The 26,780-nt window shown below is 43.9% G+C and overlaps 1 protein-coding gene across 1 annotated transcript in view; it reads right to left on the reverse strand.

Annotated features, from left to right (window-relative positions):
* The window catches only part of LOC139477734 (ATP-dependent DNA/RNA helicase DHX36-like), a 51,278-nt gene that overhangs the window by 8,801 nt on the left and 15,697 nt on the right, over positions 1 to 26,780 (reverse strand). The window contains exons 8-21 of the mRNA XM_071260131.1: positions 23,748 to 23,830; positions 22,327 to 22,401; positions 21,098 to 21,264; positions 20,633 to 20,714; positions 17,797 to 17,910; positions 17,317 to 17,419; positions 13,946 to 14,033; positions 12,724 to 12,844; positions 11,155 to 11,298; positions 10,481 to 10,598; positions 10,089 to 10,187; positions 9,065 to 9,238; positions 7,858 to 7,944; positions 7,072 to 7,149 (exon numbers count right to left, since the gene is read on the reverse strand). Of these exons, the coding sequence (XP_071116232.1) occupies positions 7,072 to 7,149; positions 7,858 to 7,944; positions 9,065 to 9,238; positions 10,089 to 10,187; positions 10,481 to 10,598; positions 11,155 to 11,298; positions 12,724 to 12,844; positions 13,946 to 14,033; positions 17,317 to 17,419; positions 17,797 to 17,910; positions 20,633 to 20,714; positions 21,098 to 21,264; positions 22,327 to 22,401; positions 23,748 to 23,830 (1,533 nt within the window). The remainder of the gene's footprint in view (positions 1 to 7,071; positions 7,150 to 7,857; positions 7,945 to 9,064; positions 9,239 to 10,088; positions 10,188 to 10,480; positions 10,599 to 11,154; positions 11,299 to 12,723; positions 12,845 to 13,945; positions 14,034 to 17,316; positions 17,420 to 17,796; positions 17,911 to 20,632; positions 20,715 to 21,097; positions 21,265 to 22,326; positions 22,402 to 23,747; positions 23,831 to 26,780) is intronic.

Genomic DNA, 26,780 nt, shown 5'->3' on the forward strand with positions numbered 1-26,780 from the left:
AGCTGTAACAGAAAGCTGTACGATTACACACTATATTGTCTGTCAACAGCTGTAACAGCAAGCTGTACGATTACACACTATATTGTCTGTCAACAGCTGTAAAGGCAAACTGTACAATTACATACCTTATTGTCTGTCAACAGCTGTAAAGGTAAACTGTACAATTACACACCTTATTGTCTGTCAACAGCTGTAAAGGCAAACTGTACGATTACACACCTTATTGTCTGTCAACAGCTGTAAAGGCAAACTGTACAATTACACACCTTATTGTCTGTCAACAGCTGTAAAGGCAAACTGTACGATTACACACCTTATTGTCTGTCAACAGCTTTAAAGGCAAACTGTACAATTACACACCTTATTGTCTGTCAACAGCTTTAAAGGCAAACTGTACAATTACACACCTTATTGTCTGTCAACAGCTTTAAAGGCAAACTGTACAATTACACACCTTATTGTCTGTCAACAGCTGTAAAGGCAAACTGTACGATTACACACCTTATTGTCTGTCAACAGCTGTAATGGCAAGCTGTACGATTACACACCATATTGTCTGTCAACAGCTGTAATGGCAAGCTGTACGATTACACACCATAGTGTCTGTCAACAGCTGTAACGGCAAACTGTACGATTACACACCATAGTGTCTGTCAACAGCTGTAACAGCAAGCTATACGATTACACACCATATTGTCTGTCAACAGCTGTAAAGGCAAACTGTACGATTACACACTACATTGAATATATCAGTCTGCAAAGTTTGGTCCCAGGCCATGTTGACAGAAGCCCATCTTCCAGGGCCAAGGGAGCCAACTGGCTATAAAGGTCCAGTTTCAAACCTATAGGATGGAATTTCTGCGCTCGATCGTAGTGCCACCAGTGACTATTATGAGTTATGTCCCATCTATGCCCCTTCTATTGACCAATCAGATTCCATCTCCAATGTCACTTGTATTTGCTTCAAACAAAATGGCTGAGCCCAGTCAGGACGATCTGATCGATAATCAAGATCTATATTGTGATAAAACGGGTCTTACACTGTTGAGTGCATCAAATCACTTCAGCACCTTGATTAAAAACATGAAAATATTTGCAAAATATGTCGCGCCCAATTGATGGTACACATGTTTTGCAAATCCTGCAGTCAACAGAAATTTGCACATTGAAATCCATGTTGTTTTCAAACTGGATGTCTTCTTCGTTATTCGATTTTGATTGGACTCGTAAGTCCAGCCAAAATGTAACTCCGGAATTCCAGCCTAGATCGGCAAGGGTGGAATCTGGACTTTTATAGCCAGTTAACTCTCTTGCCTCAGGAAGATGACGGAAGACTTAGTCTAGTACAATTTCTATTGGACAACCAAGGCTAAACTTTTCTGAAATTGATGCATAAAGACAAGTTTGGGGTGTTGTGTACATATGCTATATTGTACATATGGTGAACTGTAGTGAGTGAGTGAGTGAGTGAGTTTGGTTTAATGCCGCTTTTAACAGTATTCCAGTTATATCGCGCCATGTCAGCTTAATGTGGGAGGAAAGCCCGAAGTGATGCAGGTTTCAGACGTTTACCACTTCGGTGAAACCCAAGAGCACGGGTATGGAGCTGACAAACCTAGAAACATAATCAGGGCGAACCGGGTTTCGAACCCACAATCACAGGCACGCAACTCTGCACAGCGAATCTCGGCGCCTTAGACGACTGGGCTACCCGTGCCCCCCACCGACAAAAGAAACATGTATACCATACATGTTCATAAATATATGAAGAATTTTGTAGAATTTTCCTATTCGGAATATTCTATAAGTAATACGTTACCACTGTTATACCGAGGCTGTTGTCTCCCACAACTGCTGCTATAGCGAAATCTACCACAGAGATCTCAATTACCTCATGCAGCACGTGCGTAGCCACCTAGCTGCCATGTGACACCCTTCACTCTTGTCTCCTGCAAGAGCAAGTGCTCTGGGGACGGACGGGCGGGCAGCAGCCCAGTGGTAACGTATTACTTATAGAATATTCCGAATAGGAAAATTCTACAAATTACATTAAGTAATACGTTACCACTGTTATACCAAGGCTGACTACCACAGTAGGCGGTGGGGAGCACCTACAAACCGAATCCTGACTGCTAGCGTTCCTTCCGACCAGCGGAAGTAAACACCAAGGCGGAAGCACTCGATGCGCATGCACCTAGCTAGGCGTTACTCTATAGGAATACCAAAGCACTGTCATGCGCATACCGTAAGGCTCAATCGTCATTGCCAAAACGATTGGTGACTCCAAACGGCCCCACTGGATAGGTATTTCATCGCCGCAGCGGATAACAACACTGTATCCGCGTGAGCTAAATCTTAGATCAGGTTAAACAGTCGAAAGAGGGAAATTAATTTCATTCAGACCGTATATCCCAAAGCAAGCCTATTAAATGTATGCATTAGGCGCGTGACCTAATTCCAGTTTTCATAAGCATGTATCACAAGGTTGGAATATACGACAGACAATTAAACGCATAATTGTCAAAATACAAATAAGGACAAAACACACAAAAAGCCGCCTCACCTGTGGTGTGAGTGCGCTGGTTTGCAGGACCCCCACTCCTGTACCCAAGGCATGGGAACATTGGAGACGACCCAGATTGACCACCGTGCAAGGACTGACGACTGCGGAGTTTGGAATTGCGCTGGACACCCCCCCTAGATGACCGCTTGTGCCGCGATCAGCGGCCCAAGACGGTGCACCCCCTCCACGTCTTCATCAGAAATCTTTCTGAGGTAATGATTGGCAAAAACCAAGTCAGAACGCCAGTAACAACCTCGTAATATTCTGTGAACAGAGATATTCGAGTGTAGGGCAAATGTTGCCGCTAGCGCCCTGATCTCGTGCGGGTTTGACCCCGCTACCGGTACGCCAGATTGATGACAGAACGAGCCACAACGCAATCGAGTTGCGAGTTATGTCAACCGTGCGATTAGGGTTACACGATATGAACAGAAGGGCCCTAACCGGACACAGCGCTCTGTCCTCAGTATCAGCAGGATGTAAGATTTCTTTGAGTGATCTTACAGTGAATTCTCTCTCCGTTTGCATGATTCTCTGATTCTTGGCGACGAAGCCCATGAGCAGGCCCAGGCGGACCGCTCCTTCGTCACCCCTATCGAATCGTACCTTGGCAACATCGAGTGCATGACTTTCGGATACACGTGCCGCCGTGGCAAAGGAGAGGAGAAATGCTGTTTTCCAAGTCACATGCCGGAACGAAGCACTATGCAAGGGTTCATACGGAGCTTCCGTAAGTGATTGCAACACTAGGGAAAGATCCCAGGCCGGTGCCCGAAGGCGGCCCTTCTTAAGATCGTGCTGTTTGAAACCCTTGATAATACCCCGTATCACCGGCTGTTTGGAGAGACTGGTACCCATAGCAACGTCCCGTACCGTAGCAACGGACGAGACATAGTTGGCAATGGAACCCCCGGAGAGTTCCGGGTCTCTCGCAAGTGAGACATGAAACAAGCAATATCCTGCACAGATACCTTATCTGGCGAATGAATGTGATGTTTACAACACCACTTCGTGAAAATAACCCAACGTGCATTATACACCTTCTGGGTAGAATCACGATGCATACTAACGTATGCCCGAGACGCCCGACGAGAAAAACCTTTACTCCTCAGACGCTCGGTGACAACATCCACGTGTGCAGATTGAACTGCCCTGCGTTTGGATGAAGCTGACGGGTGTGAGGGTGGATCAAGAGATCCGGTCTCACAGGCAGTGGAAGTGGCGACTGCGTGACCTGGGTCAGCAAGTCGGGGTACCACGATCTGTTCGGCCACATGGGCGCGATCAGTAACATTCGACAGCAAACTCCTCGGAGCCGGCTTAGAATGTGTGGTATCAACGTTGTCGGCGGGTAAGCATAAGCGTCCAAGCCCGTCCAGTCTAACGCGAGAGCATCGTGATCGATGGCCCTCGGGAGCGGGCGGAGTTGGAGACGACCCCGTTCGGTGCGGTCCTGGGCTGATACAAGTAGTCCTAACAGCTGTTCCCAAAAGTGAACAGTCTGTTGCATGGCTAAGACTTTGGCAATCATCGCCTGAATCTTGTTCCACCGGTCTGGGGGGACAAAGAGGCGATGGGACACCGTGTTGAACCGACCTCTGATGAACTGCAAGTTCTGAGCATGGGTTAACTCGCTCTTGGGGAGATTGATAATCCACCCCAATTGCTCCAAGAGCCAACGTGCGAAAACGAGATGGCGTGACAGGGTGTCCGTCATTTGATTTGCGACTAGCGAGTCGTCTAGGTACGCGAAGTACCGGACACCCCTCCGGTGGAGGAACCCCACTATGGGGGTGGTTAACCGGGTGAACAGCCAGGGAGCAGATGAAAGACCGAATGGGAGTACAACCCATTCGTAGTGCCTGCCTTGAAAGACAAACCTGAGATACTTGTGATGATCCAGGTGAATCGGAACATGCAGATAAGCATCCTTCAGGTCGATCGAAGCGAGCCAGTCGGCCGGCATGATCAATGCTTTCAGGTCCGCCAAGCTCAACATTCTGAACTTGGGCGGCGTGCAAAGGTAGAACTCGTTGAACGATTTCAAGTTGTGAATCATTCTGAGTTCGGCACTGTCCTTCTTGGGAACGAGAAATATCCTGGAGTAAAACCCCGGTGTTATTTCTGGTAGAGCTAACTCCCGAACTGCCCTCTTCTCCACCAACCTGCCAATGGCATCGGCGAGGAAGGGAAGATCGGTTTGCGAATAGAAACCTGCCGACGGGGCAACGGTGAGCGGAAGATTCGCTTTGAGATCGAGCCGATAGCCGTACCGATTCGTGTTGACCACCACGGGCCGTCGAACACTTGTTCCCAATTCTCCCAGTAAGTCTGGAGTCTGGCTCCCACTGGGGAAGGAGAGGGGGGCCCCGACGGGCTGCGGCAGGCGCAACTGGGCCAAGTGACTCGGGTTCGCCTACGGGCCAACCAAAGTTGGCGCTGTCGGCATACGAACCCCTCCAATGAGAGTCACCTGGAGGGCCCCTTGCCGTCCTTAGACGACTTGGGCTTCCCCTAGTTCCCTGTCTTCCCGCGAAAGGGCTGCTGAGAACCCTTACCGGAGCCCTCAGAGCGGGGCTTCTTCCCAGAGGAAGAAGAACCCGACCCCTTAGGCCTGCCGGACGCAGCATCCACAATGATTCACAAACGAGCATTTTCACAAGAAAATAAACGAGCAATGTGAACATATAACAAACACATATAACTTTTATATAAAGAAATAAGTGATGTTAACCCCCAAAACATACAAGAACAGGGCAAACGTAAAACACAACGTGCATACGCGAAACCCCGCAAGTATATAGAAAAAAGGGCAGGAAAAATTTTCCGTTTGGCGGGAAAATTATAACCAAGCGTAGCTACCGCAACGCCCCATAAAAGTACAGTTTATTAGAGAATAAACTATAATAAATATCACCAAATATTCAAGGAACGCTTCAGCAGGAGGGATACAGTCGTGCCTCGTTTATACGGACACTTGCGTCATTTCACAATTCGTCCGTATAAACGAATTTCCGTATAACTGAAACCAGCTTCTTACTGGAAGAGTTACTTCCCTTCAATTATGCAACTCATGACAAAATTCCTTATACATATTGTTTTTATTAATTTCGGCGAAATCGTGTGTGAAGCGATCGGAAGATCGCACAACTCACCGTTATTAACAGGAACCACGGTCAGAATACCGCTATTGACGCCTTGAAACGAACTTTAGTTGACAGAGAATGGATACATATATCATAAATGACATACTTTGACTCGTTAAAAGTCATATTTGTTTTTGTTTGACGATTCTATGTCAACATGAAATTCTCGCGATCACGCGATCACGTGCGCGTGAGCCTTGACGGTGACTGGTCAGACTGGTTCCATGTAAAAAATAATACCCGAGAATAGCGATCAGCTGCTTCGCTTAGGGTTATTATTATTTTAAATATGTTTAGTAAAGGCTGCATATAATTAAGAAAATAATGGAATATATTATTCCTGATAAAAAAAAGTAGTTTCAGATACAATTGTTGTCGATCCTTGCATTAAAAATCCTATAAAGTTATATCATTGGGTGTGTCTTTACCGAATCACCGGTCGATTCCAAGAAAACGTGTGTACAGCTGATTGCTGTTTCCGGCTTAGTTTACGAGAAAATACACAAGGTAATCTTAATCCCTAGTTATAAAACAATGCCTCGTAATGTTCTCGTAATACGTAATGAAGTTCAACTTTGACCTCTGACCTCCACAGACGCCATATTTATCGAAGGGGATTACATGTACAATAAACAAGCTCGTCTCAAACGTAACTCAGTGTCACTGGTTAATTGACTTCTCACGAATCAAAGATATTACCACCAGCGGAAGTGTACTGTCCGCATAAGTGAGACAATTTTGAGTGCATTTCAGTGTTTTGTGTATGAAAATGACCGTCCGGTTCCGGAAACTGAATTTCCGGATATACGGGTAAATTTATATAGTAATTATTTCGTTTTGAATGAAAATCGTCCGGGAACCAAGGTTTCCGGATATCTGAAGTCCGTATAAGCGGGGCACGACTGTACACGTCTTGCAACGCAGACGAAGGAGACGAGTGAAGGGTGTCACATGGCAGCTAGCTGGCTACGCACGTGCTGCATGAGGTAATTGAGATCTCTGTGGTAGATTTCGCTATAGCAGCAGTTGTGGGAGACAACAGCCTCGGTATAACAGTGGTAACGTATTACTTAATGTAATATTCATATTCAAGAGGTATTAGATTGGTTCGATGCACAAAGGAACATACTGGTATGTTGTGTGAACCGACGCTCATGAACGCATCACATGTGACGTCATAGATCCATGACTTGAGATGCACCATTTGTCTCGTGCAAAGAAGCAGTACTCATTGGAAACATCTTTTCTTAATGTACATACTTCTCTATATGTTTCTATGGTTTGTATTTCTTTGGTGAATACAACATTCATCTGATCCAGAAGGACTCACAACAACATAACTGGCTCCCAAGATGCACTTACCCGCAATGTGCTCGGAGACAGGAAGTTCTGCCAGCAATAGTCTCGATCATTTCCTCGGGACTTTGCCCTCTCCCAGCCCTGATAAGGAAAGATAACTTTTAAAAAGCAATGATTAGTTTCAGCAATGGGTTCTTTTACCAAATTAACCACTTAAGGCTAAAAGAAATTACTAGTCTTGGTTCTCAGGCACCACCCGCATCATCATAAAGTCTGCTGCATGTTACATTTTTGTTTCTATTTTCAAAAAAAAAATAATTAAAAAAGATAATACAAATAAAAAAAATGATCCAACATAGGACGCAGTTACTTCCCTTTACATGCGCACTGCTTTACTGCGCATCTCGTGTATGGTAATGGCGGCAATAGGAGTTTGTGTGCTTGTTTTTGTAGGGAGGTCCTTTCCCAGGTTGATGGTACACAACTGTTTATTTGGTTACATACTAGTTTAAACAAGCAATAAAATATAACCACCCGCCCGACCGCACCATATTTTAAGTCATTGTCGGAGAAATAATTTTATTTTTTTACAGAAAAGACATTATTGATACCGGGCTCATTACAATTATTTCAAGTAAGACAAATCCACTGACCCAAAATTCAACAAATTGAGAATACACTTTTGTAACTGTTCTTGTAATGTTTATTTACATTTTGACCACTGACCAACTGATATTTTTTAAATTTCATTCCGCATGGATGAAAGTAGGGACTCCACACATTTCTCTCTCATTCCACACTTTAACTGTTTCTGCTGAAGCTGCATTACAAGCGACATGTTGTCCTCACCTCGTACGCCTTGATGAGCATGATGTGGTCACTCTTGGAATCCTCGGACAACGCCTTCCGCGCCCGGTCAGCTTCCTCCTCCTTGCCCTGTGGAATAGCCAGGTAATTTACAAACACATTCGGGCAAATGTTTATTTGTTTGTTGTTGATAGCCACATTCAGAAATATTCAAGCTATATGACAGCGGTAGATAATCGAGTGTGGACCAGTGATCAACAACATGAGCATCGATCCATGCATTTGGGTGAGTGAGTGAGTATGGTTTTATGCCGCTATGTATTCTTATCCTGCAATACTCCTTAATGCATTTACTGCTGTATTTGACAGAAAGACAAAACTGTGAGAGGACCAGCTGAAAAAGAAGTTGTTCCAACTCCTTGTGTGGCTAATCCCATCAGTGAGTGAGTGAGTTAGTTTGGTTTCACGCCGCTTTTAGCAATATTCCAGCAATATCACGGCAGGGGATACCAGAAATGGGCTTCACACATTGTACCATGTCGGGAATCGAACCCGGGTCTTCGGCGTGACGAGCGAACGCTTTAACCACTAGGCTACCCGACCGCCCCTGTTCCTACTACACAAAGCATATGAAATGTTTTCAGTAAAACAAGGGATTATTTTTTTCAGTACACCCTACCACCCCCACCACCCCACACATCCAGTGTAACTCAAATGTTTGCTCCATTGGAAGGGAACTAATTGAAACAAAACGACATCTCCACTTATTCCACTTATATTGGTGGCATGTGGTCCTGTGCACAGTGCACGGATCACAAATCAGGTGAAAATAAGCAACGTCGGTCTCAGAGAGTAGTTGGATGGGTGACCACGTTAAGCAGCTTGACTCCTGAGAGTTTCTAGGACTTCGGTCCTGCCCCACACTGAAGCACATGTACCACATGTGGTGTCTCCTTAATCAAGTGACTTTGTTCACAATGTGCCTCTGTTCACCCAGCAGTGAGTGGGTACCCGGTAGGATGAGATGGTAATGTGGCTGTTAACCCTCTAGAGCCTCACAGGCAGTTTGGGTTGTATACTCCCCAGGGAGCTGAGAATGAAAATCGAGTGCATACTGATCCATTGACCGGGGTAATAATAGTGTAGCGCTATGAGCATCCACTTAACGAATGGAATCTGGCGCATTATAAATGCACTTATTGTTGTTGATGGTTATTCACAAGTCATGCACTACAATGCTGAGTCTTACCAGAGGTATAAAGAAGGCGTCCTTGAAGCTGAGGCTGGCAGCAACAGTGAGGATGGGGTCCAGACAGCAGAACATGGCGCCGAACAGGATCATCTTCCCCGTGTGAGGGTCGACCGGCATACGGGCCAGATGATAGCCGAGAGGAAGCAGGTTCTCATCCTTGTCCAATGCATTCTGAGACACGTAGATTAATTATAGTGGCCATAACATCACAATCACCAGCTTACAATCCTCTTGACTATGTCTGTGTTTGAAGGGATTCTGCCTCAGAAACAGAGCTCCAGATAAGCTTTTGGTGTTGTGGGTATTTTACCCATGCATTTTAAAAATCATTGGGTATCAGTAATTCTATCTGGGTATTCAACTTTCTGTTACCCACTAGTTACACATATGTGGGTATTTAAGTTAAATATCTCAAAACACTATTTCATCTAGTCCCTGCAAACTGGTGTCGTGTGGGTTCGAGAGCTTGATAGGACTCAAAAATACCACGATACTTCCACAAGAAAGTGTGATGGCAAATGATCATGATGTAACTGTCATCGTGGAGTTTGGCAAGGTTGACGGAATGCCCGTTTATAATTTCAAAATAAGTTGCTGATTTGCTAATCAAATACGCAGGGTTACTTCACAGTATTTTGATGATACACACAAGTTTTATTTATGTAGCGTATCTGTAATGTTTGTTGCATATTTGATACGCTTAGATTTTATTTTACTGCATATTTCTGCATTTCTGATGCGTATTTTACGCAGATACGCAGCTTATCTGGAGCTCTGAGAAACATGTCTACATTAGAGTAAAAGGATCCCTACTGTGATAGTAATGTCACACATGTCTCCATGAAAACAAAAGGACTTCATATAAATTACACTTCGCATCATAAGTATTTAACTGCATCATTTCAAATGTCAATGGTGAAGGGGAGATAATTTGAAAAATTGGCTGACTGAATTATCTCCCCTTGACTATCACTGTACAACTGTTCCCCCATTGATTTTCACATGACGGTCAGCAACTCACCAAATTCTGCAGTGTGATGATGGCCCTGTGTAGCGCCTCCATAGATGGCTGTTGGATAGCCTTAGCTATAAACGGTTCAATCTTCCCCAACTTTAACAGCTGAAAACACCAAGACCACAATTCCAGAACTATCATGCGGACGAATAATGCATTACAATAGTACAGTCAGTAAATTCATTAAATTCTTCAATTATCAAAAGAGAATAATATAGTTACAATTCATAACAAGAAAATGATTTATTTGATTTTTCAAAATCAACATGGTAAAAGATCAGAGAAAATCTTTGCACAAAAAAAATCATCAAATCAATTTTTTCTTAATTAGTGTTGCTCCTACGTTTCATTTACTTTTATGTGATATGGAATTGCAACAGTCCAAGAGTATGTCTGACCTTGATGTGCAGGCAAAGTTCCTCCAGTCGAGTCCGCAGAATCTCTGGGGGGAGGTAATCATCGACCTCCGTCCACTTGAGTCCCGTGTACAGATGGTAGCACACACCGGGCTGCACTCTGGAACAGACCATTCCAAAAGACCATTTGCAAATTTTGGATGTTGAATGCCATTTGTCTAGAAGTATTACTCGGGCGGTAGGCTGGTTGGATGGACGGACAGATGGACGGACAGATGGATGGATAGATGGATGGTTTCTTGGGGGTTTTGTTCTTTGGGTAGTCGGGTGATTAGTTTGCTGTGTGCGTGGATGGATGGATGGATGGATGGATGGGTGATAGGTTGGTTGCGTGCGTGGAAGAATGGTTGGATGGATGACGTGATGGATGGATGGGTGATAGCTTGGTTGCGTGCATGGAAGAATGGATGGGTGGATGGATGGATGGATGGATGGATTGGGTTAACACCTTTTTAACAGTATTTAAGTTACACAGTGTGTCAGCTTCATGTGGGAGGAAGTCTGAACTAATGCAGCTCGTAGATGTTTACTACCTTGATGAAACCCATGAAAAAGTGTATTGTGCTCACAAACCAAGAAACATAATTAAGACAAAACGGAGAATCAAACCCACAATCAAATGTCTCTGAATTTGACCAACGACTCCAGACACCCACCTGCCCGCTCGGCCACGCCTCTGTTTCGAGTTGGCCTTGGAGACCCACTTGGCCTCCAGGGTGCTGAGGTTGTTCTCTGGCTGGAAGTCCTTCACCTTGATCTTGCCGCCATCGATAACGTACACGATGTCGTCGATAGTAATGCTGAAACACACAACGTCAGAGTCAGGGTACAATGACACCAATCAGCCAAGTCACCAAGACAGATTACCCAATCCAAGTTAGTCATCTGTTACAAGAAGCAGTTAAGTGCTGGTGATCTTTCCTAACCATAGCGTAAGTACGCATTTTCAGTCACAAAATTCAGGCCTATTCAAGGCATCGTTCCCCTAAATTTAAGGCCATGATGGTTGACTAAACCATGTCGCAATTGAACTGGCATCCTGACATTTGGAAGAGGGGAGGTGAGGTGAAATTGGGTTTAACGTCGCGTCCAAGATTATTGCACTCATATAGCGATGTGCATGCACATGAATGTGTGTGTGTGTGGCTGCTTGTACTAGTCCGGACTGATGCCGATTTATAGTGCTAGCTCACTGAGATACCATGCCGCAGTTTAACATGAATACCCCACGCAGACACAGTAGACTGACTCCGAGCCGACCAGTCCTTGTTTTAGCCCCTTAATGCCGAGCACCAGACAGGGTAACAAGTACCATCTTTTAATGTCTTCTGGTATGACGAGGCTGTGAATCGAACCCCGGACCTTCCGCTCTCCGGGCGGACGCTCTACCACTAGACCACGGAGGCTGTCACATTTGTAAGAGACAAAATTATTCACTTTGTATCCATCCGTTCAATTTGTTGTGGATTTGGGGCATATTCAACTCAAACTGAAGCAGCCATTGGAAAGGCCATAACTCTACGGTTACTCACACCAAATAGATTAGACACAAAAAAAATTTTTTCGAATTTATAACAGATTGCAATTTTAACTTGAAACTATTAAAAGACATATTTATTGTTAGGTATTTAAATTTCTTTTATGTGGTGACTAGTCAAGTAAATTCAAAGTTGTTTCAAGGCACTATATCGATCTTCAAGGAATAATCTGTATTTAAGGATTATCGATCTTCAAGGAATAATCTGTATTTAACGATAATTCATGACAGGCCTCAAACTTCAAGGTTTTGGGTCTTATTGACAGTAATTAACTTTCAGTCTCACATTGGGGCAGATAAAGTGAGTGAGTGAGTGAGTAGGGCTTTACGCCACTTTTAGCAATATTCCAGCAATGTCACGGCGGAGGACCCCAGAAATGGGCTTCACACATTACCCATGTCGGGAATTGAACCTAGGTCTTCGGCGTGACGAACGAACGCTTAAACCACTAGGCTACCCGACCGCCACAGATAAAGTGAGAAAACTAAATAGAAAGCTAGGAAAAGAAAATCAACTTGTTCACTGTCACAGACTTTTTAAGTGCTATGTGGGTTGGACAACTGTCTTAAGATCGAAAAAGTGTGGCACACAGACACAATTCAAAGTCCTATCATGTGTCCTAATCATTAAATAAATTCTGTTCATTTCCATTACATCTACAAAATTCTAACAATGAAATCAACAAACCTTGTTTCAGCTATATTGGTTGCTATGACAACCTTCCTGACCCCAGGTGCCGGCCTATCAAACACCTCCCTCTGATTGACGGTTGGCATGAGTGAGTGAAGTGGGATGATACGAAACTTATCTGAAACAAGTGACACGGTGAAATCAAACATGGCCAGAACTGAACCACGACCTTTGACACATGCTTCCTCAACTGAGCTACCCGCCTGGTGGGGTTGTAGTCGAAACAGCCTCATGTCAGAATGGCCTCAAAAAAGTCAAAATGGCCAAAAAAAAGTCAAAATGGCCACGAACCTAGAGTCAAAATACCAACAACAAACAAGGTATAACGGCCACAAAAAGTCATAACGGCCACAACGAAAAAGTCAAAATGTCCATGATATATATCCATATGTGCTTCAATCCATTGACCAAGGATTAAATATGTGATATAGAACTGTGTAATCACTTGTGTAGTGCTGAGTTCGTGGTGAATTAAGATCTGTGTGATGATGTTTTGAACTGTTATGCAGTGATGAGATGAGAGGGGATATTTTCCTTTTCAACTGAAACATCTTTGCAATGGAGATTCGGCCATTATATTGGGGTGTTTCTGGGGGAAGCCATCAGATTTTAACACATGTGGTCACTAACATTCGCCGATAATCGCAGATCTGAGGAAGATTCTCATCCGTGTATATAATACACTTAATGTGACACTTGAGTTTGAGTTTGTCTTCATTATTTTCTGTGTGGCCGCGAAGACTTTTTTTGTGGCATTTCAGACATGAGGCCATTTTGACCCACTCTCTCTAGTTGCATCTTTCCCCGGCAAGAGCATCCACTAGTCCACTCAGCAATATTCCAGCTATATGACGGCGGTCTGTAAATAATGAAGTCTGGACCAGACAATCCAGTGATTGATATCATGAGCATCGATCCATGCAATTGAGTTCGATGACATGCATCAACCAAGTCAGTGAGCCTGACAACCCGATACCATAAGTCGCCTCTTATCTTATCTTCACAGGTCGGCTTCTCAAATACCAGATTTATTATTTGTAGTTTGGTGTATGGACCCCAAATAACCATGCCATGGATCCACACAAAGCATGACTGAGGTTCCCAAGGCCTCACTGATAGAAAGATACAGGAATCCCTGGCCACAGCCATATCAATTACTACTCTGCTTGTGTCCAGTCCCTCTTGTGGTTGTTTTTGTCAGTAGGGGGAGGCAACTCACCTGAGGTGAACATCCTGTCTGCCTGCATCATCTTGTGGATTTTGCTGATCTCCTCCCAGCCAGGGACAAACACCAGGATCGCTCCCTCCTACAACATACAGGTAGACATGAACATAACCACTCTTGTCCCCCAGCCAGGGAGAAACACCAGGATCACTCCCTCCTACAACATACAGGTAGACATGAATATAACCACTGTTGTCCCCCCAGCCAGGGACAAACACCAGGATCACTCCCTCCTACAACATACAGGTAGACATGAATATAACCACTGTTGTCCCCCCAGCCACGGAGAAACACCAGGATCACTCCCTCCTACAACATACAGGTAGACATGAATATAACCTTTGTTGTCCCCCCAGCCAGGGACAAATACCAGGATCACTCCCTCCTACAACATACAGGTAGACATGAACATAACCACTGCTGTCCCCCCAATCAGGGACAAACACCAGGACCGCTCCCTCCTACAACATACAGGTAGACATGAACACAGCCTCTGTTGTCCCCCCAATCAGGGACAAACACCAGGATCACTCCCTCCTACAACATACAGGTAGACATGAACATAACCAGTGTTGTCCCCCCCAGCCAGGGACAAACACCAGGATCGCTTCCTCCTACAACATACAGGTAGACATGAATATAACCACTGTTGTCCCCCCAGCCAGGGACAATCACCAGGATCACTCCCTCCTACAACATACAGGTAGACATGAATATAACCACTGTTGTCCCCCCAGCCAGGGACAAACACCAGGATCACTCCCTCCTACAACATACAGGTAGACATGAATATAACCACTGTTGTCCCCCCCCCCCAATCAGGGACAAACACCAGGATCGCTCCCTCCTACAACATACAGGTAGACATGAATATAACCACTGTTGTCCCCCCCCCCCCAATCAGGGACAAACACCAGGATCGCTCCCTCCTACAACATACAGGTAGACATGAACATAACCACTGTTGTCCCCCCAGCCAGGGACAAACACCAGGATCGCTCCCTCCTACAACATACAGGTAGACATGAACATAACCACTGTTGTCCCCCCAGCCAGGGACAAACACCAGGATCGCTCCCTCCTACAACATACAGGTAGACATGAATATAACCACTGTTGTCCCCCCCCCCCCCAATCAGGGACAAACACCAGGATCGCTCCCTCCTACAACATACAGGTAGACATGAACATAACCACTGTTGTCCCCCCAGCCAGGGACAAACACCAGGATCGCTCCCTCCTACAACATACAGGTAGACATGAACATAACCACTGTTGTCCCCCCAGCCAGGGACAAACACCAGGATCGCTCCCTCCTACAACATACAGGTAGACATGAATATAACCACTGTTGTCCCCCCAGCCAGGGACAAACACCAGGATCGCTCCCTCCTACAACATACAGGTAGACATGAATATAACCACTGTTGTCCCCCCCCCCAATCAGGGACAAACACCAGGATCGCTCCCTCCTACAACATACAGGTAGACATGAATATAACCACTGTTGTCCCCCAATCAGTGACAAACACCAGGATCGCTTCCTCCTACAACATACAGGTAGACATGAATATAACCACTGTTGTCCCCCCAGCCAGGGACAATCACCAGGATCGCTCCCTCCTACAACATACAGGTAGACATGAATATAACCACTGTTGTCCCCCAGCCAGGGACAAACACCAGGATCGCTCCCTCCTACAACATACAGGTAGACATGAATATAACCAGTGTTGTCCCCCAATCAGGGACAAACACCAGGATCGCTCCCTCCTACAACATACAGGTAGACATGAACATAACCAGTGTTGTCCCCCCAGCCAGGGACAAACACCAGGATCGCTCCCTCCTACAACATACAGGTAGACATGAATATAACCAGTGTTGTCCCCCAATCAGGGACAAACACCAGGATCGCTCCCTCCTACAACATACAGGTAGACATGAACATAACCACTGTTGTCCCCCCAGCCAGGGACAAACACCAGGATCGCTCCCTCCTACAACATACAGGTAGACATGAATATAACCACTGTTGTCCCCCCAGCCAGGGACAAACACCAGGATCGCTCCCTCCTACAACATACAGGTAGACATGAATATAACCACTGTTGTCCCCCCCCCCAATCAGGGACAAACACCAGGATCGCTCCCTCCTACAACATACAGGTAGACATGAATATAACCACTGTTGTCCCCCAATCAGTGACAAACACCAGGATCGCTTCCTCCTACAACATACAGGTAGACATGAATATAACCACTGTTGTCCCCCCAGCCAGGGACAATCACCAGGATCGCTCCCTCCTACAACATACAGGTAGACATGAATATAACCACTGTTGTCCCCCAGCCAGGGACAAACACCAGGATCGCTCCCTCCTACAACATACAGGTAGACATGAATATAACCAGTGTTGTCCCCCAATCAGGGACAAACACCAGGATCGCTCCCTCCTACAACATACAGGTAGACATGAACATAACCAGTGTTGTCCCCCCAGCCAGGGACAAACACCAGGATCGCTCCCTCCTATAACATACAGGTAGCCATGAACATAACCAGTGTTGTCCCCCCAGCCAGGGACAAACACCAGGATCGCTCCCTCCTACAACATACAGGTAGACATGAATATAACCAGTGTTGTCCCCCAATCAGGGACAAACACCAGGATCGCTCCCTCCTACAACATACAGGTAGACATGAACATAACCACTGTTGTCCCCCAGCCAGGGACAAACACCAGGATCGCTCCCTCCTACAACATACAGGTAGACATGAATATAACCAGTGTTGTCCCCCAATCAGGGACAAACACCAGGATCGCTCCCTCCTATAACATACAGGTAGACATGAACATAACCAGTGTTGTCCCCCCAGCCAGGGACAAACACCAGGATCGCTCCCTCCTACAACATACAGGTAGACATGAATATAACCAGTGTTGTCCCCCCCAGCCAGGGACAAACACCAGGATCGCTCCCTCCTACAACATACAGGTAGACATGAACACAGCCTCTGTTGTCCCCCCAGCCAGGGACAAACACCAGGATCGCTCAGTGTGGGGCAGGACTGAAGCTGTAGAAAATCTAAGGAGTCAAGCTGCTGAACGTGGTCACCCATCCAACTACTCTCTGAGACAAACGTTGCTTAACTTCACCTGATTTGTGATCTGTGTGCTGTGCACAGGACCAACTGCCACCACTAAAGCCAGTTTTGTAGTGCGACCCCACTCAAATGCCATGCCGCAGCGTAACATGGATACCCCATCCAGACACAGTAAACTGACTCTCAGATGACCAGACTGTGTTTTATATTCCCTTATGACGAGCAGGGTAACAACAAGTACTACCTTTCAACTCACCGACTTTTTTAAAGCAATGTGCCTGATAAGGGAGACAATCAGGTCCAGGTCGATCTTGTCGAAGTCCATGTTCTGCAAGGCTGTGATGGTGGAGCGGGAGTAGCTGTAACAGAACACCAAAACTGCATAGTGTTCTCAGTGTACTCACCAGTCCTTGTTTATGATACTTAATGCAGAGTGCCAGGCAGGGCAACAACAAGTATCAGCTTTTAACATCTTATGACATGGCCACACATCTACGCCCTGACCCTCAGCTCTCCAGTCAGACGCTCTATCCACTAGACCGCAGAGGTGGTCATGAGAGAATTGAAGCAAAACTAACTAACAACACATATCTGTCATGTGAAAACACAAGTTGTCAAACTTATTGTGCGTTTAACAACCTGTGTTTGCAAACTTAAGTTGCCAGTGTGACGCTTTCTTAACATTAGCCTGACTTGCATAGCAATACTTGGAGATGACATGCAATAGTAGAGTTACCTCCCCTCCAGGTTTCTGCACCAGGCCTCAAAGTTCCATCTCTCTTCATCCGCCTCACGGCTGCGCTTCCCCCGAGGTCGCCGTCGCTGTGGCTGACTTGAGTCCGGCTGATACCTGACAGGATGTAAGACCAAGCGTTAACTGTGGAATCTTGTCTGCATCAACCTCTGATATTATACATTACACTCATTATACCAGAGTCTACCATGAATTCAAACATACTCAATTCTGATGGGTCCAACTACCTTGAAACAGCTTTGTGTTTGGTTCAAAATGAAATTTAGGATGGTTAAATCTAACAATGCCATGGTTGATTGTAAAGTGTGGTTCCCTATGGTGAGTGTGGAGTAAAGTGAGGCTCCCCATGGTGAGTGTGGAGTAAAGTGAGGCTCCCTATGGTGAGTGTGGAGTAAAGGGAGTGTGGAGTAAAGTGAGGCTCCCTGTGGTGAGTGTAGAGTAAAGTGAGGCTCCCTATAGTGAGTGTAGAGTAAAGTGAGGTTCCCTATAGTGAGTGTGGAGTAAAGTGAGGCTCCCTATGGTGAGTGTAGAGCAAAGTGAGGCTCCCTATGGTGAGTGTAGAGTAAAGTGAGGCTCCCTATGGTGAGTGTGGAGTAAAGTGAGGCTCCCTATGGTGAGTGTAGAGTAAAGTGAGGCTCGCTGTGGTGATTGTGGTGTAAAGTGAGGCTCTCTGTGGTTAGTGTGAAGTAAAGTGAGGCTCCCTATGGTGAGTGCAGAGTAAAGTGAGGCTCCCTATAGTGAGTGTAGAGTAAAGTGAGGTTCCCTATAGTGAGTGTGGAGTAAAGTGAGGCTCCCTATGGTGAGCGTAGAGTAAAGTGAGGCTCCCTATGGTGAGTGCAGAGTAAAGTGAAGCTCCCTATAGTGAGTGTAGAGTAAAGTGAGGCTCCCTACAGTGAATGGGGAGTAAAGTGAGGCTCCCTATAGTGAGCGTAGAGTAAAGTGAGGCTCCCTATGGTGAGTGTGGAGTAAAGTGAGGCTCTCTGTGGTTAGTGTGAAGTAAAGTAAGGCTCCCTGTGGTGAGTGTAGAGTAAAGTGAGGCTCCCTATGGTGAGTGCAGAGTAAAGTGAGGCTCCCTATAGTGAGTGTAGAGTAAAGTGAGGTTCCCTATAGTGAGTGTGGAGTAAAGTGAGGCTCCCTATGGTGAGCGTAGAGTAAAGTGAGGCTCCCTATGGTGAGTGCAGAGTAAAGTGAGGCTCCCTGTAGTGAGTGTAGAGTAAAGTGAGGCTCCCTACAGTGAATGGGGAGTAAAGTGAGGCTCCCTATAGTGAGCGTAGAGTAAAGTGAGGCTCCCTATGGTGAGTGTGGAGTAAAGTGAGGCTCCCTAAAGTGAGCGTTGAGTAAAGTGAGGCTCCCTATAGTTAGTGTGGAGTAAAGTGAGGCTCCCTATAGTGAGTGTGGAGTAAAGTGAGGCTCCCTACAGTGAATGTGGAGTAAAGTGAGGCTCCCTATGGTGAGTGCAGAGAAAAGACAGGCTCCCTATAGTGGGCGTAGAGTAAAGTGAGGTTCCCTATGGTGAATGTAAAGTGAGGCTCCCTATAGTGAGTGTGGAGTAAAGTGAGGCTCCCTACGGTGAGTTTGGAGTAAAGTGAGGCTCCCTATAGTGAGTGTGGAGAAAAGTGAGGCTCCCTATAGTGAGTTTGGAGTAAAGTGAGGCTCCCTATAGTGAGTGTAGAGTAAAGTGAGGCTCCCTATAGTGAGCGTAGAGTAAAGTGAGGCTCCCAACAGTGAATGTGGTGTAAAGTGAGGCTCCATATAGTGAGCGTAGAGTAAAGTGAGGCTCCCTATAGTGAGTGTGGAGTAAAGTGAGGCTCCCTACAGTGAATGTGGAGTAAAGTGAGGCTCCCTATGGTGAGTACAGAGAAAAGACAGGCTCCCTATAGTGAGTGTGGAGTAAAGTTAGGCTCCCTATAGTGGGCGTAGAGTAAAGTGAGGTTCCCTATGGTGAATGTAAAGTGAGGCTCCCTATAGTGAGTGTGGAGTAAAGTGAGGCTCCCTACGGTGAGTGCAGAGTAAAGTGAGGCTCCCTATAGTGAGTGTGGAGAAAAGTGAGGCTCCCTATAGTGAGTTTGGAGTAAAGTGAGGCTCCCTATAGTGAGTGTAGAGTAAAGTGAGGCTCCCTATAGTGAATGTGGAGTAAAGTGAGGCTCCCAACAGTGAATGTGGTGTAAAGTGAGGCTTCATATAGTGAGCGTAGAGTAAAGTGAGGCTCCCTATAGTGAGTGTGGAGTAAAGTGAGGCTCCCTACAGTGAATGTGGAGTAAAGTGAGGCTCCCTATGGTGAGTGCAGAGAAAAGACAGGCTCCCTATAGTGAGTGTGGAGTAAAGTTAGGCTCTCTATAGTGGGCGTAGAGTAAAGTGAGGCTCCCTATAGTGAGCGTAGAGTAAAGTAAGGCTCCCTATAGTGAGCGTAGAGTAAAGTGAGGCTCCCTATAGTTAGTGTGGAGTAAAGTGAGGCTCCCTATAGTGAGTGTGGAGTAAAGTGAGGCTCCCTATAGTGAGTGTGGAGTAAAGTGAGGCTCCCTACAGTGAATGTGGAGTAAAGTGAGGCTCCCTATGGTGAGTGCAGAGAAAAGACAGGCTCCCTATAGTGAGTGTGGAGTAAAGTTAGGCTCCCTATAGTGGGCGTAGAGTAAAGTGAGGTTCCCTATGGTGAATGTAAAGTGAGGCTTCCTATAGTGAGTTTGGAGTAAAGTGAGGCTCCCAACAGTGAATGTGGTATAAAGTGAGGCTCCATATAGTGAGCGTAGAGTAAAGTGAGGCTCCCTATGGTGAGTGCAGAGGAAAGACAGGCTCCCTATAGCAAGATTAAGGTTCCTACTTCAGCATTTCGATGACGTCCTCCAACAGGAACTCCTCCACAGGGAATGTGTAGCCGGGGATGTTCAGCTGAGGGCAGTCATCTGTAGACAAAGCAGATCAGCTCCCAGTAAAGATATGGGCATCCATGAAAATTGCTATCTGTGGACAACGTGTCAACCTCTGTTACTGATGATGGAGGTTCATTCTGTCTTCAACCTTTATTTGAGGGGTGCTGCTTATTTTTACTCCTTCAGCAATGTTTGCATTTCTTGGTCAAAATATGACAAATATTATGTGTATTGATAGTTGTGAATGAAAGTTATCACGATTATAATTCACAATTAAACATGTCATCAATGTTTTGCTTGGCAACAGAAGAGTATTTGGACAGTGAGTTCATTTTTGAAGGAGTTATTCATCGGCAACAACACTGTGTCATTCAAATTCTGTGAAGGATATTATCGTATTATCAAGTAATACTCACTGAAATATTTGGAGAACATCGCTGCATTTAGCGTGGCACTCATCAGTATGACCTTGAGTAAAGGTCGGCGAGGTAGAATGTCCTTGAGAATGATCATGAGGAAGTCAGACTGAAGGTCACGCTCATGGATCTCATCTAGGACAATGTGGGTCGCTCTCTGTAGCAGCCTGGAGACAAGAGAAAGAACAAGCTTTATGAAACATACACTTTTATGTTTACTTTGGACCTGAAACATGGTCTTACACATGGTGGGATAACCAGCTGGAGATCCAAGGTCAGAATACTGTCCCTGTGCCGGTATTAAACAGAAATATACATGTGTACTTTTGAAGGCTCTATTTCAATGGGTGTTCATTATTTGCGTCATGTGAAGTGCAATTGTTTTAGAAATAAACGACGAGTGGGAGTTGTTTATTGTCCAATAAAACACTGCAGGAAGATAAAACCATTAGGCTTAAAATATAATAGTCTTGGTTTTCAGGCACTGCCCACATCATCATAAAGTTCATTGCATGTTTTGTTTTTGTTTCCATTTTCCATTTATTTTGTGCATTGTGTTTAAGTATAAGGATTTTAATATTATTTTGAAAATGGAAATAAAAACAAAACGTGCAGCAGACTTTATCACTTTATGGTGGTACCTGAGAACCAAGACTATTATGTTTTTTAGTCTTATAGACAGCCTCTCTAGAGATGACAAAAAAATTTAATTGTTTGAAAAATATTTACCCATATTAAAAAATGAAGACTCCCTCAATAGAATCCTACCTTGGAAATGTCGGACGAGTCTATTTTATGCACAGGTGGGTATTTCCTGCATATTCTCACAATCCTTATTGATTACCTGTATCTTTTCTACCAATACCGATTGTCATATCTCCCCTTCTTTGGGATGCGTCTATCTGAATTGCCTAGCTACATCTATGGGGAACAACTAGCTAGACACTCCCCTCTCAAAAATAAAGTCGTCCAAAACACATCATCAAGTTGCGAGGGCATGTTCGATCTACAGAAATGACGTCATGATAGAAAAATGTTTTATCGTGAAATAAACCATGTTTCATTCTTCATTGTTCTTTGCAATTTATCACATCGCATATCTTAAAGATACCCATAATGTACATTGACAACTTTGCTTAAGAGACCAGTGCAATTCCAAATTGAATTGAACATGTTAAACAAAATGTTAGATGAACCAAAAATAGTGTGTCAAATCACTATATACTCACGGATCAGATTCAAGAAACTTGAGGACAATCCCAGTTGTGCAGTAGAGAATGGAGCCATTCAATCGTGGTAACTTGCTGTAAAATAAGACATCATCTTCATAATCATCACCATCAATCATGACTACCATCGTCATAATCGTAATCACCACCATCACCACCATCATCATCATCATCATCATCATCATCATCATCATCATCTTATTTATCGGGCGATTTGGTTCAATTTACCACATGGGTACAATGTGTAAAGCCCATTTTCCGGTGTCCCCCTGCCGGGATTTTGCTGAAATATTGCTAAAAGCCTCGTAAAACCATACTCACTCACACACCCTATTTATCACCATCATCATCACCATTCCCATCCTTGATCATCTAAGGGACTGTATTTCCATCCTATTATCATAAATACCCTGAACCCGATCACAATAACACCACAGTTTGAATTCCTGTTGGAATGAAGCAGTCCTAAAAATAGGTGTCCAATCAGTCTTCTTTCATGACTGAAGCAAATGGCAATAGCACCAGTACTCAACACAACCAGGACGTCTTTTTGTGTAAGGACTTCCCTCCTCCTACTACTTTGGGAAACAGTTTTTTTAACTAAAACTTTGTATGGTCTATGTCGAAGTCGGGGCGGTTGGGTAGCCTTGTGGTTAAAGCGTTCGCTCGTCACGCCGAAGACCCGGGTTCGATTCCCGACATGGGTACAATGTGTGAAGCCTATTTCTGGTGTCCCCCGCCGTGATATTACTGGAATATTGCTAAAAGCGGCGTAAAACCATACTCACTCACTCACTCACTCACTATGTCGAAGTCACATTCAGGAGAGGCATTTTGTTCGGGTGTTGATTTCAAACACTCTGTGGTGGTAAGTGGTCCGTATAAAAGTGGGACTTGGTATCAACATCTTTATTTCTTCACCCAAGACCATCACCGTTGCGCTGACTTCTTGTTGTCGTAAGGTAAGCAGTGTTTGCATTTAAGAGTAAGGCAGGATAAGTACAAAATTGTTATTTTGGACCCAGCCATATGCTGTATATGTGCCAATAACGTACTACGGTTATAACAAACTAAAATTAGTGGTTCCTTTGAGTTCGTCATCACCATAATTTACAGTATTTCCATACACCAGAATCCAATAAAACTAAACTACACTTACCATGTTAAGGTTCTGAATTAACTACGAAAATAAATACTTTTGGCAACCGTTTCTCATCTCCTGCCTTGACCTCACTAATCTGGACTTCTGCCTAAAGTGGAATGCATGTGTGGCTCCAAAGTAGTCCGGATTCGACAGATTCCAATGTACCACAACTTTCTATTTATAATCGTGCATGTCATCAACTCTTCAAGCATGAATAAACTTCAAAGAGCAGATCTCATGTATAGTGTTTAGGAAGTAATTGTTGAGTGTAACTTACTATTCAAGACGTATCTGGTACCCCACACTGCTGTCTGTCCCCCCACACCTCTCACACCGCTCCGCCGCCACTCTCTCTGCCACCTGGAAAAGATAATAATGGTTGTCAGGGTTACATCGAAATAATGGAAATACTTAAGTTCAGGACAAAGAGAGTAAAGAAATTATTAATGTTAAAGAACTTATTTACCACTTCAGGGAATTATCTAGACCCCATCGGCCAATATCTGACCTGCTCCTCGTCCAATATCTGACCTGCTCCTCGGCCAATATCTGGCCTGCTTATCAGCGAATATCCGACCTGCTCATCAGCCAATATCTGACCCCTAAGTCTTCAGAAATTGCCAGTATCATGGTGATATTGTGACTGTTGTCAAACTATGTTATTGGAAATTTTAGTAAAAATTGTATATTCATATCCTTATCCTATCCCACACTTTGCATTTCTCCTTCTTCGATCCTATGTGGAAATGTGCTTGAACCATGTTCCCAGCTTCCAAAATAAAAAAATTCACCCGAACACCCACAACATCTCGATGGTTACGTTTAGCAGCTAGGTCAATTAAATGCTCCGTGCACGGCAAGCCAGCTCAAGCTGACCACATGCATACCTCGGCACCTAGAACAACTGTCAGCCGATCACGAAATTCATTTACAGACAATAACATTCATGTAAACTACTATTCATTTGGTTAAATGATCATGACAAGTTAAAATTCCAAATGTAAAGAATCATGTGGGTAAAAAATTTGAATACCCAATAAAAATCAAACCCAAAATAATGAAAAGCTTATCTAGAGCTCTGGATTGACAATATTATTATTATGTGTCTGTGTTATTGTGCAAATGTGTTATTGTATGACTTTGTTATCATGCAACCTTTTTATTGTGGCTATTATCACGTGACTGTTATTGTGTACTGTATTATCATGTGACTGTTATTCTGTACTGTATTATCCCAGACTTATTGTGCACTGTAGTATCACGTGACTGTTATTGTGCACTGTAGTATCACGTGACTGTTATTGTGCACTGTATTGTCATGTGACTGTTATTGTGCACTGTACTATCACGTGACTCTTATTGTGAACTGTATTATCACGTGACTGTTATTGTGCACTGTATTATCACGTGACTGTTACTGTGTACTGTATTATCACATGACTGTTATTGTGCACTGTATAATCACGTGACTGTTATTGTGCACTGTAGTATCACGTGACTGTTATTGTGCACTGTAGTATCACGTGACTGTTATTGTGCACTGTATTGTCATGTGACTGTTATTGTGCACTGTACTATCACGTGACTCTTATTGTGTACTGTATTATCACGTGACTGTTATTCTGCACTGTATTATCACGTGACTGTTATTGTGCACTGTAGTATCACGTGACTGTTATTGTGCACTGTAGTATCACGTGACTGTTATTGTGCACTGTATTATCAAGTGACTCTTATTGTGAACTGTACTATCACGTGACTCTTATTGTGAACTGTATTATCACGTGACTGTTACTGTGTACTGTATTATCACATGACTGTTGTTGTGTACTGTATTATCACGTGACTGTTATTGTGTACTGTATTATCACGTGACTGTTATTGTGTACTGTATTATCACGTGACTGTTATTGTGAACTGTATTATCACTTGACTGTTATTGTGCACTGTATTATCACGTGACTGTTATTGTGTACTGTATTATCAAGTGACTGTTATTGTGCACTGTATTATCACGTGACTGTTATTGTGTACTGTATTATCAAGTGACTGTTATTGTGCACTGTATTATCACGTGACTGTTATTGTGCACTGTACTATCATGTGACTGTTATTGTGTACTGTGTTATCACGTGATTGTTATTGTGTACTGTATTATCACGTGACTGTTATTGTCTACTGTATTATCACGTGACTTATTGTGTACTGTATTATCACGTGACTGTTATTGTGTACTGTGATATCATATGACTGTTATTGTGTACTGTATTATCACGTGAATTATTGTGCACTGTATTATCACGTGACTGTTATTGTGCACTGTATTATCACATGACTGTAATTGTGTACTGTATTATCACATGACTGTAATTGTGTACTGTATTATCACGTGACTGTTATTATGCACTGTATTATCACATGACTTTGTTTATGTAAGGAATTAATCACGTGTGTCTTATCATGTGAGTACATTTCTTTATTTCTTGATATAGCTGTTTTCGGGTCACTAAAAAAAGGTATCAACCTCATATAAAGTCTATGATTGTTTTATTTAAGAAATAAACGACAAGTGGGCATTGTTTAACATACAATAAAACACTGCAGGGAAAATAAACCATGAGGGGCACAGCGCTTATCTGCGTTGCACAGCTACATCTGTGGGGAATAACTCACTAGACATCTCCCTCTCCAACATAACGTCTTCCAATATATGACGTCATCAAGTTGCAAGTGCATGTTCAAATCTCCAGAAATGATGTCTTGATAGAAAAATGTTTTATCATGAAATAAACAATACAACATTCTTATATTAAATAATCAAGAGACAAAAGCAGATTCAACAAATCAGCTACAATAACATTAGGAGGTTCCAAAAAACTGAGACATTTGATTGGCTTTGTTATTAACAATTCCAGGTATTTCCCATTTTGTTTTCAGAAACTCAAGTCATAACCATAGCGTGTACACTTCTTGGCCAATGAATATAGCAGAAAACTTCAAATTATATACTAATCTTCATATGAGACAATGTTAATGATAAGTGACAAGTTAGTTTGTAAGGACATAACATGTGACTACAATCACATGTGACTATGTTAATGTGTCACCATGTTAACGTGTGACTATGCTTACGTGTGAGAACATTAACGTGTGACTATGTTAACGTGAGACTATGTAAACATGTGGTGTGTGACAGTGATCGGCTGACTAACATGACATGTGACTATGTCAAAGTGATGTGAGACTATGATCACATGTGACCATGTTAACGTGTGACTATGTTAACATGTGATTATGTTAACGTGTGACT

Source organism: Haliotis cracherodii, unplaced genomic scaffold (assembly GCF_022045235.1).
Source record: "Haliotis cracherodii isolate W230 unplaced genomic scaffold, xgHalCrac1.p SCAF_35, whole genome shotgun sequence".
Classification (NCBI taxonomy): Eukaryota; Metazoa; Mollusca; class Gastropoda; order Lepetellida; family Haliotidae; genus Haliotis; species Haliotis cracherodii.